Source organism: Gracilinanus agilis, chromosome 1, assembly GCF_016433145.1.
Source record: "Gracilinanus agilis isolate LMUSP501 chromosome 1, AgileGrace, whole genome shotgun sequence".
Classification (NCBI taxonomy): domain Eukaryota; kingdom Metazoa; phylum Chordata; class Mammalia; order Didelphimorphia; family Didelphidae; genus Gracilinanus; species Gracilinanus agilis.
The window spans coordinates 800,393,163-800,405,317 of NC_058130.1; the positions used below are offsets into that span (position 1 = coordinate 800,393,163).

Sequence of the window (12,155 nt, forward strand, 5' to 3'; positions counted from 1 at the left end):
GAGGTAAAGATAAACTATTCCGCCTACAATCAGTATTATCACACTATCACACCTACATACAGTGCAACAAACAGCCCTTGAAAAGTATTATCTGGGACTGCTCTTCCGAAAAAAAAAAAAAAGACACAATAGTCATTATTATATACTGGATCCGGTGTTTTAAAGTCTGAAGTCTGGTATTTACTGTATCAGTAATGGTTTGAAACCACCACATTCTTACTCTAGTCAGTAGATGTCACTAGTGGGTAAGGTCTTCCTTTTACTAAGGGTTGGGCTATAGTTGTATTGTTTTGGGTCAAGACTTCCTTTTGTTCCTCCCTAGCCGAGGACAAAGGCTATAGCCTGAGGCTGAGTACTAGAGATAAAGCTCTTTGAGGGTAGACAGGGCTTTTCACCTGAGGCAGTTGGGAGTGTCTTTCAAAGGCTAAGTTTGGTTCTGGGAGGCTCTTTTCAGTTGTAAAAGTCTGAAAAATCTCTTTTCTTTAAAATTATGTGCCTTCTACTCCCGGGGGAAAAAAACGGAGTTTTAAATTCTAGCTGGCCCCACCAGGCTTTTGCCTTTTCTAAAGAGTTTAAAACTAGAAATACAGTTTTGAAATAAAATAGAACCGAGTTAAAGCCTATTTGTAGCCTAAAAAAATTACTCTCCCTAAAATCTACTAATAAGTAGTGCCTCCTGCTTCTATTAGGCTGCTTTTAAACCTTATTCAGGTGTGCTCCTGGCCTGGCTAGAACCGAGCAGTCCTTCCCAGATGTGGCCAAGGCCAGCGAATAGGCTTATTTCGTTCCCTAAGACAAGGAAACAGCCTCCTAGCTGAATTTTCAGGGCCCCGGTTTTTTGATCTCACCAGTCTAGCAACTTTATATTGACTGAAGTTCTAAGGTGTGCTGTGAGAAGGCTGACTTAAGCATAGGTATAAGGTAAAGAAGAATTCAAGAAAATTTTCAAGAAGATTGAGGAAGTTCGAGACCAATGAGGTCAGCCAAAATGTAAGAGGGAAAATTTAGGTATTTATAGATATATATATAAAGTGTGGCCACCAGGAATCAACAATTCAGGTTGATTCCGGTAATTAAATCAGACCCAAGTCAGCATCTGGTTGAGGAGTTTATTTACAATCTGGAAGGTAAAGAGTAGGAATAAAGAGAAAGGGAGAGGCTAGTCCAGACAAAGGCCTGGACGGAGAGAGAAGGTTAAAAGGCTAAATAAATGAAGCTGTAAGCCACAAGACCCAACAGCCAGATAGGCAGAGTTTGGAAGCGGCCCAGCTAGGCCAAGGAAGTCAGCCTAACTTACCCATGTGACAATACAGAGTGTAAGTGTTCTGTGGTCTCAGGAGATCCTTTAGCACCCAGTTCGAGAGGGCAACTGCCTCAACAGGAAGTCAGTAACATACTTAAAGAGCTAGTGTCCTTCGTCACTTCCTGTGGGTCCACCTCTAATTCAAATGGACAAATGGCAGTCTCTACATTGATTTGGACTGCCCAAAGGGCAGTCCCTTGTTCTTGATTTGTTACTTATTGTCACGTGTGGGTAACTCATCTCCCCTCCCCACTAAGGAAGGTGAGGATTACATCATTTCTATGCCTAGGTTAAGTACGAGTCTAACTAGGAATGGGCCAGAGCCAATTCTATTTACACACATGGTGATATAATCAATTTGTAAGCATTCAAATGGTGTATAGGCTAGTGGTTTGCCTCCCAGACTGTGGACTTTTGTAATTGGTTGAATTGCATACAAATTCTGCACCTCTGAGAAACTCTCATAGCAACTTCATATATTCCCCTTGCATTCCAATACCTAGTTATGGAATCTGCCATGCCCAGACTTCCATAATGACCTTTTTGGTGTAAAGCATTACAGAAGGTAAAATAGAAGGATTTAGGCAACATAGGTTTTCCATTTTCCCCCAGCCAAACTCTATTAGCTAAGTATGCACTGTGATGTTTCTTCCAATTCTTCACTTCCTTTGGGGAGTATGCGTTTTTGAGATCATCTTCCTTCACCAAAGATAAGTTTAGAATTGTATTTGGCCCATACATCACCACAAATTTGGCTGTGATATCTGCACATTTGTTCCCTGATTCCACTGGCCCTTGGATATTGGTATGAGCCTTGCAATGAATGACAGACACTTGTGCTGGTAATTGGATTGTATCCAACAATTGATTAATTAAATCTCCATATGCTATCTGTTTGCCATTGGATGTAATGAAGCTTCGATTTTTCCAGAGTTCGCCCGAATGATGTACAACTCTGAAAGCATACCTCGAATCAGTAAAAATGTTGGCTTTCCGGTTTTCGGCAAGCTTCAGAGTGTGAATCAATCCAACTAGTTCTGCCCCCTGGGCACTCATAGTAGGTGGTAATGATGAGTACCATAGGGTCTCAGAGGCTGTCACTACGACTGCTCCGGTAAATCTCTGATTGTCTATGTATGAAGATCCATCTGTTGTACAATGTTAAATCGGGGTTTTCCATGGGCTTATTGGTTAAATCTGCCTTTGTTTTATGCACGATGTTAAGTGCATCTTCACAAATGTGTAGACTTACTCCTTCCAGAGGTAAATCTGGGATCAGAGTCGCAGGATTTAAGTTTCTGCACTGGTGAAAAGTTATGTTTTCATTAGCCAACAAGATTGCTTGGTATCGTGATAGTCTTTGGGAGGTGAAAGCTTGAAGTGTGGTGTTTCTTAAATTAGATTCCACCTGGTGTGAGGAAAATACTTTTAGTTCACCCCCTAATACCAAAGAAGATGCTTTTCTAATCATGATGGCTACAGCAGCAATAGCTCTCAAACAGCTTGTCATACCACAGATTACTGAATCTAGTTTCGAGCTGTAATAGGCAACTGGTGGGTATTGCCGAATGACTGAGTGAGAACACTAGAGGCTATCCATTTATCCTCGTGGACATAAAGGAGGAATGGTTTACCATGATCAGGGATACCTAGGGCTGGAGCTGATAGAGTGAGTGATTTTAGTTTCTCTATAGCATGGACATGGTCTTTTGATAATTTTAATGGTTCTGAGATTTTGCGATGAGAGCATAAACTGGAATCCAGTTTCTACAGAAACTCGTTACTCCTATGATTGCCCTGAGCTGCCTCTTGGTCTTAGGCAAACTCAACCTCTGTATATCTTGTGTTCTCTTTTGGGAAATCTTTCTGGAGCCTTTTTCTAGGATGAATCCTAAATAATTTACTTTTTTTCCTCACAAATTGAAGTTTTGTTTTGGAAATTTTATGTCCCCTTTTGCCTAGCTCTTTGATCAAGTGCACACTGTCTGTATAGCAGACTTCAGCAGATGGTGACATTAGCAGGATGTCATCAACATAATGTACCATTTTGCTGTCTTGGAAAGTGATCGACTCAAGGTCTCTCTGCAGGACTTGACAGAAGACCGAAGCTGAATCTGAAAAACCCTGGGGCAAACGGATCCATTGGATGGATTTGCCTTCCCATGTGAAAGCAAACAGCTACTGGCTGTCTGTGCAGGGGAACAGAGAAGTATGCAGAGCTCAGATCCAGAACAGTAAACTAAGCAGCTTTGGGTGGTATCGCTGCTATGATTTGTGATGGACTCGGTACCACGGCATAGTTCTTTTGCTCATGGTCATTAATTGCTCTGAGATCTTACACTAAATGCCATTGAGTCTTCCCATATGGAGATACTTTGGCTTTCTTCACAGGCGTGATTGGAGTGTTATATTGTGAGAAACCATATCTTAATATACCCTGCTGCAATAAACTCTCTATAATGGGTTTCACTCCCTCTATCACCTCTTGGCTAAGTCTGAACTGAGGAATTGTTGGAGGTAAACCTTCTTTTACCTCTATTCTTACTGGTTCTACAGACAATATCCTGCCCACCTCATTTAGCCCACACATAATCAGGAATATCGTCAGGAACCTCATAGATGTTATCATTTGATTGGCAAATTGGTTCCTCACTACATGGGTCTAAAAATAAAATGGGATGGTTTTTCAGAGATCTCTTGGGTAGGTGGAGATAGATCTGCCCATCCGGTTGACATTGGATGGTGGCAGCCAATTTACACAGGAGATTTCGTCCCACGAGGTTCGAAGGACACGATGGCATCAATAAAAAGGTGTGATCAAGGGTTTAGAGGGCCGAATCTTACCATTTTAACTTTTAGCTTCGGGACTTGTTGGGCTATCCTATAAGCTCCTCTCACTCTCAAACTACCTTGATATTGGCATCCTTCAGGTGCCTCGCGTAAAACGGAACATGTTGCACCAGTGTCCAGTAGTCCTTCGTAATGTACCACCACCTCCCGATTTCTAAGGTAACTAGTGTTTCCCCATTGTTATTGGCCTTCACTGGTACTAGGGGTAATAAAGAATCCTCAGTTTTGTGTGTGCACTTGGTATCAATCCAGTGTTGCATATGGTCATTTGTATCTAAACTAGAACTTCCTGTAGCACTATCAGGCAAGTTGAGTTTAGAATCAGAACAGAAAGCAAACTTAGAGAGCAATCTCTCTCTCTCTCACTGAGAGCTGGAGAGTCATTATCAGTTGTTACTAAGCTGTGCTGTGCAGGGCACACAGAATCTTCAGGTTGGCTTTTGCTAAGGGCTGCAGAAATGGAGGTTTGGTCTAATTCACCATCCACTCTGATATTTAGAGAACTATCAAGCCCCAAATCAGAAGTTTTCCCATTGGCTGTATCAGGGAATGCTTGGTAGATAGTTTGTTTTCCCTTCAACACCTCTGGTACAACTTCTGACTCATGAGCTGACTGAAGTTCCCTACCTTGCCCTGAAGTTTGTGTGGCTAAAATCAGATGGTTTGTGTTTCCAACCACTGAACAAACTTCATTGATGTTAAAAGCAAGCTCACTGGCTACTGGAGATGACAACTGCTCCCTCTCCCTTCCCCAAGCTTCTGGTTTGAATTCTTCAACTAAGGTGTTGAGAGAGGTGGGTGTAGAATTTCCTAAGCAGCTGCCAGCACCCTGCAACTCAGTAGGTTGTACCTTTAAAGTTAAGTCTTTGCCAACACTGTGATTTGATTGCTCTCTAACTTCATTCTGTGACATTGTGTCTAAAGCAAGTGAGTGGTTTTGGACTTTGGGATCTAACTCCTCCAAGGTTACTAATGATACTCCTTTCTGAATACATTGTAAATCCTTGCCATAATGTTCTTTATTCAAGCTGCCCCATTGTTTTAGACTTGGAATAAAGAGAGGAGTTTGAGGTTTTGATGACTTTAACCTGCAAGCTGTTGCAAATGCTTGTATGGTCCTTATGCTTCTCATCCAATGTTTTTGTGTAGAATTGAGAAAACCGACCCCTTTTGTAGTCATCTTCACCAGTCCCATATATCTCTCTGTGCATCTGCATTATGTCCTCAGATTTCTGATCATCTGCTACAGACATATCTTTGTATTCTGTGCAGCTTGCTAGAGACGTCTGTTCTATTGTGCCCAGTTTTTAATATTATTTTCCCACTCAGACTACATATTCTCACACCCAAATTGCAATCATTAGACCTTTTTAAATTCGGAATCTCAATTCATAACGATTTGTCTTGGTTCCCATTTGTATGTACCTCTCCATTTCTTCAAGGGATGGAGATTGGCTAAATTTCTTACATGAATGGCTACAGCCTGAACCTTCATGCTTATTTTCCTCAATTCTCTTTGTATCATTGTTTTTGAACCATTTTGAGTTGTAATGGGTCCTTCTCATTCCTCTGTCTCTTTGGCTATAATTGTCATTTTTAGTAAAGTCAATTTGTTGTTTGAATTTACAGAACCTAAGAATATGGCCTATCCTCCTACAAAGGTAACAGCAAGGGGAAAAGGATTTTGTTCTTGGGGTTTTAATGGTAGGTTGCCTGGATTGACTATGGTTCCTACTAGCTTGAAGGGCAAACTTTTTTATTTCTTCGATTTCTAGATGTGGCTGGAGGCTTTTCCTTGTCAATTTCTAAAGTCCCTTGAGGGAGAAGTCAAAAGGCTCCTCCCTGCTAGTGAAACTGATGTCTGCAGGAAGTCTTGGCTGAGTACTTCCTGCCCAAGATGGATGCCTAGGTTTCCCTCAAGAAATAAAAGGAAAGTAATCTCTTCCCTTTCAGCCTTTGTCTTAATATTCAATACAATGATTCACCAGAGGCTTTCGTATACATAACAAGGGGATTTATTGATGATAGAGGAAAACTAAGGGAAAGAGGGTTTCAGGGTTTTAGCTGCTGCTAGGGAGAAAACTGAAGCTGGGGGAAGGGTCACAGGAGAGGGTCAGACTGAGAGAGGCCGGTTCTCCCAGTCAGGAAGGTCTCACTACCCTGAAGTAAAGTAATTATCAGATCACTAAGTAAGGGGTGGCTTGATTTAGGATGTCCTTCTTGCCTACAGAAACTAAATCCACAATGTCCAACCACCAAAACCACCCTTCCCAGGGCCCAAAGGGAAATTCAGGAGAAATAGCAGGGATGTAGATGGAGAAATCAGGGAGACGTCCAGAGAAATCAGACTAGGTCCAAATGCCCCAAAGAAAAATCCAAAAAGCCAAAGCCCCCAAAAGGCAAAAGCCAAAAAGCCCCTCAGTAGGAACTTCAGGACTATTTAAAGCCTCAGGCTCCAACTGTCTTTTGTGAACATTCTAAACCTCCTAACTGCCAGGGTTGCTAGAGTTGAATTTGCAAAAGCAAAAAGCTCCTGCTTCAACCCTGCATTACATAAGCCAATGGAGTCTAAAAAAGCTTAAAATTGACCTCCAGACTCTTTGAGGTTCCTTCCCCTTCCAAGTACCATCATTCATCTAGATTCCTTTAATCAAGTTTCTGGGGTCCCCCATGCTGAGGGGGGATTTCAACCCTGAGAATAGTATGGACAAACCCCATTTTGGGTGTTTTGGTGTGAGTCATGATTTGCCTCATTCTAAGGTCTAAGCCTCATTTCCTTTCAGACTGTATTCTAGTTTTCTTAGCAGTTTTTACCAAATAAGGAATTTTCCCCAGAACAAATTGTTTGCTACTTTCTCAGACACTGAGTTATTGCTGACTCTCTTTAATCTGTCCCATTGCTTTATCTCCTTATTATTTTACCATTACCCAAGGTTTAGGATGACTGCTCATTTGTGATCTGGTCTGAGCTCTGGTTTTGCTGTTCCCCAATTATCCTGGCTTCTTTTCATCATTTTCCTTAATATGATTAATCTTTTGTTTTTCTAACCTAATTTTGTTGAGATTTCATTCAGACTGTCAATATCTCTTTCCTCGTGTCATGAGGGAGTGAATTACATTTTTTTTCTGGATTTAATTCTTGTATTTTCTCCTCTTAAGAATTCTATACAACCTGAAACTTGTTCTCTGTGGTTTGATTGGAGAAACTTCTGTGGACTAAAGTTTGGAACTCCCCCTCTCTGAGGAGAGATGCTGAGGCTGACATTGACACTATTTCAAGAAAAACTCTATTCCCAGTATTCTTATAAATTATGATCTCAGCATCTGTCTCGGGAGGAATGTTTATTCAATCTGGGTAACCCGGAGAAAGCCAAATTATAGTGTTCAAACCTAGCCCTGCCTGGCTGGGAAACTGGAACCTCTGTATCTGCTGTTTAGAGTCCCTCACCTAAGACCTGAGGTTAGGTTGATCAGAAACACAGTCAGATCCTGAGACTGATGTAAGGAGTTTTCTCCTAATTCTACATCTCAGGCATTTAATGTGTCTAATCTGCAAACTGGGTCCATATTGATCACTCCATTATTGTTTTCATGTTCCTTTGATTGTTTACACATATTGGGAAGGAGTGGGACCCCTTTTCAGAGATCTTCATCTGTTGTTCTTCCCCCTCCAGACTTGATAAGTCCCTAATCTTTTCTCTAATTGGAAAGCAGATGACCCAATATTGGATTTTTCCTTTTCATTCATTGGTCTTCTGTTTTTCAGGTAGATGAAAAAGGCCCCTCTCCTTCCCTCACTTACTTTTTATTTTTCCCAGATCTTTCCTCTATGACAATGTTGCACTGGCTCGGGCACTTTGATGCTAGGGGTACTTCCAATAGAGGTCCCCTAGATCAACGGTCGGCAACCTTTTTGTCCATGAGAGCCATAAACGCCTGCAGAAGGAGGAAGATGGAGGCGGAAGGCACTGGAATATGGGGCAGGGGCTGAAGGGCCCCCTGGAGCACATCCTGGGGCTCTGCCTGGACTGGCCTGTCGGGAGGTGGAGCCAGATATGGCTCAAGAGCCATATATTGTCGACCCCTGCCCTAGATATTTTGTTTCACACAATAGTTAGAAACTCCACAGAGTCATTCCATACGGTCATAGAGCTGCTTTTCTCAAACTTCCATTGGACTCTTAAAGACTCAGCTTCAAGTGCTGACTCTGACACTGACAAAGGGCAGGACCTTTGGGCCCCTCCCTTCTGTATGTCAGTTTCCTCCTGTAACTGACCCAAGATGGGCTATTCATTGTGATGTGGCTTTCAGCCCTTTGTGCTCTGACTTGGACTACTCTAGGAGGAGGTGACTTTCAAGGATGTGGCTGTGGACTTCACCCAGGAAGAGTGGCACCTCTTGGCCCCTCCCCAGAAGGAGCTGTACAAGGAGGTGATGCTGGAGAATGCCTGGAATCTGCTCTCTGTGGGTAAGGAGCCTCTCCCTGCTGCCCCTAGTCTGCCATCCAAGGGAATATGGCCCTCAGCAAGAGGCAGGGTTGGGAGCAGTTTTCAGTCATGAGGAAGGGACGTGGGCTTCTATGGTGAGTCCCAAAGCCAGGGCCCTCTTGCTGCCTGGTTCTCCTGTAAAAGGACTTTGCATTATGTAATGGGACCTTGGGGGTTCCCTTTGGTTCTCCTGAAGTCCAAGATCAAATCTGTATGGAATAATCTCAGAGGTGGAAAGTAATCTGAGAGATGATTCCATATTGCCTCCCCCTGTCCCGGAATTGTCTTCCAAAGCCATCTGGGAGAACTGTTTGGGCACATTTTCCTTCCAACCTCTTCTTCTCTAGATTATATCTACTATTTGGGGATATTTTCCTCTAGCTCACAACCCCTAGGTTGTCCCCAGCAGAACAGGGTTGTCCTTAGTCTTCCCTCCTATTGCCCTAAGCCTCCAACAGAGCCAGTGAGAAAGGGAGGGAAGGGAAGAAGCATTTATAATGACATGCTCTTAGGGGCTCTGCTGAAAGTTTTCTCTGTAATATTATGGCACTTCTTCCTCACCTTCATCTTCCAAATTCAATGAAAAAATTATCTCCATTTTATAGAGGAAATAGAATCAATTAAATGGCTTGTTCTGAAACACACATATAGAAGCTCTTTGGGGCCAGATTTAAACTGAGGCATTCCTGCCGCTCAGCTCAGGTCCACTCTGTAAGATTACAAATCCAAATACTCCAAGTATTATATTTAATAAATGTATTAATAATAACTTGAAGCAAAAAGGAAAGTAAAAAGGCAGCTAACCCATCCAGGGTCATGAGAGAAGAGAGAAGAGGGCGGGGTTACAGAATTTATGTACACATGTAAGGACGCAAATGTGATGAAGGGAAAGGCAATCAGGGAGATGAAGTCCAAGGGTTCAAGATTTTCTAATTACATATTCCCCTGTGATCCTTTGGGAGACCAGTCTCTCCAAAGGGATCATTTTAAACATAACCAAATTTTAAATCCTAAAGATTTTTAATTAAAGGTATATACAATATTATAGTTTCTAAAGGGAAATTATAATAATTGGGGAGGGGGGGGATAAAACAGAAAAAGAACAAAATCAATGTTTGCTTAATTGACAAAAAGCCAATTTGGGAGCCAGTCCCCTCTGGCATAAGAATATACATTCAAAACAAATACATTCAACACTCCCATAGTTCAATTCACCACATCCCAAAATTCACCCTGGATCTTCTGGTGCAGTGTGTAATCTCTGCAGGCATCTTCATGGCACCTCCTCCAAATAATCTACTTTCTGGATTTGGAGAGGTAGCAAGTTTCTTATCCTAAAATTACTCTCAAAAGAATTTAAACTTTGAATTATAGGATAATAATACATTCCCCCTGAGGAAGATGATGACAAACACAAGGATCTCTCATAGAGATACATAGCTGAGTTATGAGGTATAGGAATCAATTGTCAAAAGAAATAAAAAACATCAAAAAATCCAAATAAAAGAGGAAAATAACCTTTGGATAAAATATAAAATATCAAAATCTTACGTCTAAAAAAATCTAAGTAAAGGAAAAATAAACCTATAAGAGAACCTTGAATCAGGGCCCAATTAAAGTGATTTATGTAATTATACACCTACACATTTAGTAGCCAGGACTATAGAAAGTTTGCCACACTATGAAAGATAGAAAAGAGGACTAGATTTTAGCAGCAAATGGGAATTAGCTTTCCCGGTCTGATTTTATCTTTTCTCTCAGTGATACTGGAGCCAGAATGGCAGCCAAAGTGAGGTGCTTGGTAGAATGTGGCTCAGGGAAGACCTACTTAACATGTCAATACAGCCGCAACCTCAAACCCCAAACAAGTTCAAGTTCTCTTGTCTTGGCTCAAAATTTCTTCAATCCCACTGGAATTGGTTGGTTTCTTTTGCTTTCTCTAGAGAGAGAGAGAGAGAGAGAGAGAGAGAGAGAGAGAGAGAGAGAGAGAGAGAGAGAATAAAACTCAAATACTGTATCATACATAAAAGGAAGAAAAAAATAAAAATGTTTTAAAAATAAAAATATATATAGTTTACAATCAGTGACACACTATGTCAGCCAAGAAGAGATAGAATACAAAGGTTCCAAAAATAAGATTCATTTCCTTTTTAACTTGGTCATGATCCACAGTGTGAGTGCAAATGATTTTCACAAAGTAACAGCTTCATAAAACAGTAATACAGCAGGTAATGCACATCTAAAGAAAGTACCAAAATTCACAATAGCCTAGTTAATGACAATAGCAAACAAAATCACTATCATGTAGGATTCACATGAGTCTGTATATATCCACTCTCTGTGTGACATTTAAAAAACCTTTGAACTCATGGATACTAGTCACAAGTTCTACAGATGTAGCAAATCTTCCAACCTTGGCAAAGATATTTTTAGCAAAGTCTATTACTGCCATTATTCCAAAATTTGCCAAAGACCCTAGAAAAACAACACAAATCTCTCTACTGCTGATGAAAACCTTTTGGGTCTAAAACAGCACCAAGAATCTAGATCCTTCTGATGGAAGGGTAGAATAAGCTAAAGTGTTAACACTGTCATCCAGAAGCTACTTGGGCTTCATGATATATATATATATATATCATATATATATATAAACTTTTGTGACAGGAACTTCTCCTTGTTCTCTACCTTTAATTCAACATTCTTTTCTATATCTATATATCTATATCTATATATGTGTTTATATACATATATATATATATATATATATATATATATAAAATTCAGAAGCTACTTATACTTCATGAGAAATGCTCCCTCTTGGGAGCCATCCAGGGGTACTACACTCTAGGCACAACTTCCCAGCTCCTCTGGTATGAGATTTGTTATAAATACAATTGATATAGATAGAGATAGATAGAAGTATTAATATTTTAATTAAAGCCATGTTGGTAAAATAAAGAAAGATGTGCGCCTGCTAAGATCTAATTCAAATCGCCCGCCATTACCTTCTGCCCACCTGGCTGCCTCATACCAAAGAGCCCTCCCCCAATGACCTCAGGAGTCTTATACTGTTCTCTACTTCCTGTCTACATGTATTACAAGAGGAATCATGGGAAATGTAGTTTCCAAGTCCCCTAAACGTCCACAGGAAGTTTATGTCATATATTTAAATATTTAAAACTCAAATGAACCCCAAATAACCCTCAAAAGAACCTCCAAAATTCCAAATAACACATTCCCCCCTGAGATCCAGCAAAAAGACTGGTCTTTCTTGATGGATCTTGTAAACATAGTCAACTTTTAAATTACAGGAATTTGGGGATAAAAGAAAAGAGGATAAAAACTAGCTGCATTGACAAAAAGCCAATTGGGGCAGTCCCCTATTGGCATAAGAGTGTACATTCAAAACAAATGCATTCAATTCCCCATAGTTCAATCAACTGTACCCCAAAGTTCAATTTGGATCTTCATGAGCCAGTGAAGGCTCTTCAGGCATCTTCATGGTGCCTTCTCCA

At 40.8% G+C, this 12,155-nt stretch overlaps 1 protein-coding gene across 1 annotated transcript in view; it reads left to right on the forward strand.

Annotated features, from left to right (window-relative positions):
- Nucleotides 1-2,245: 2,245 nt before the first annotated feature.
- Nucleotides 2,246-12,155, forward strand: part of ZNF594 (zinc finger protein 594) — a 57,731-nt gene continuing 47,821 nt past the window's right edge. The window contains exon 1 of the mRNA XM_044656738.1: nucleotides 2,246-2,320. Within this exon, the coding sequence (XP_044512673.1) occupies nucleotides 2,246-2,320 (75 nt within the window). The remainder of the gene's footprint in view (nucleotides 2,321-12,155) is intronic.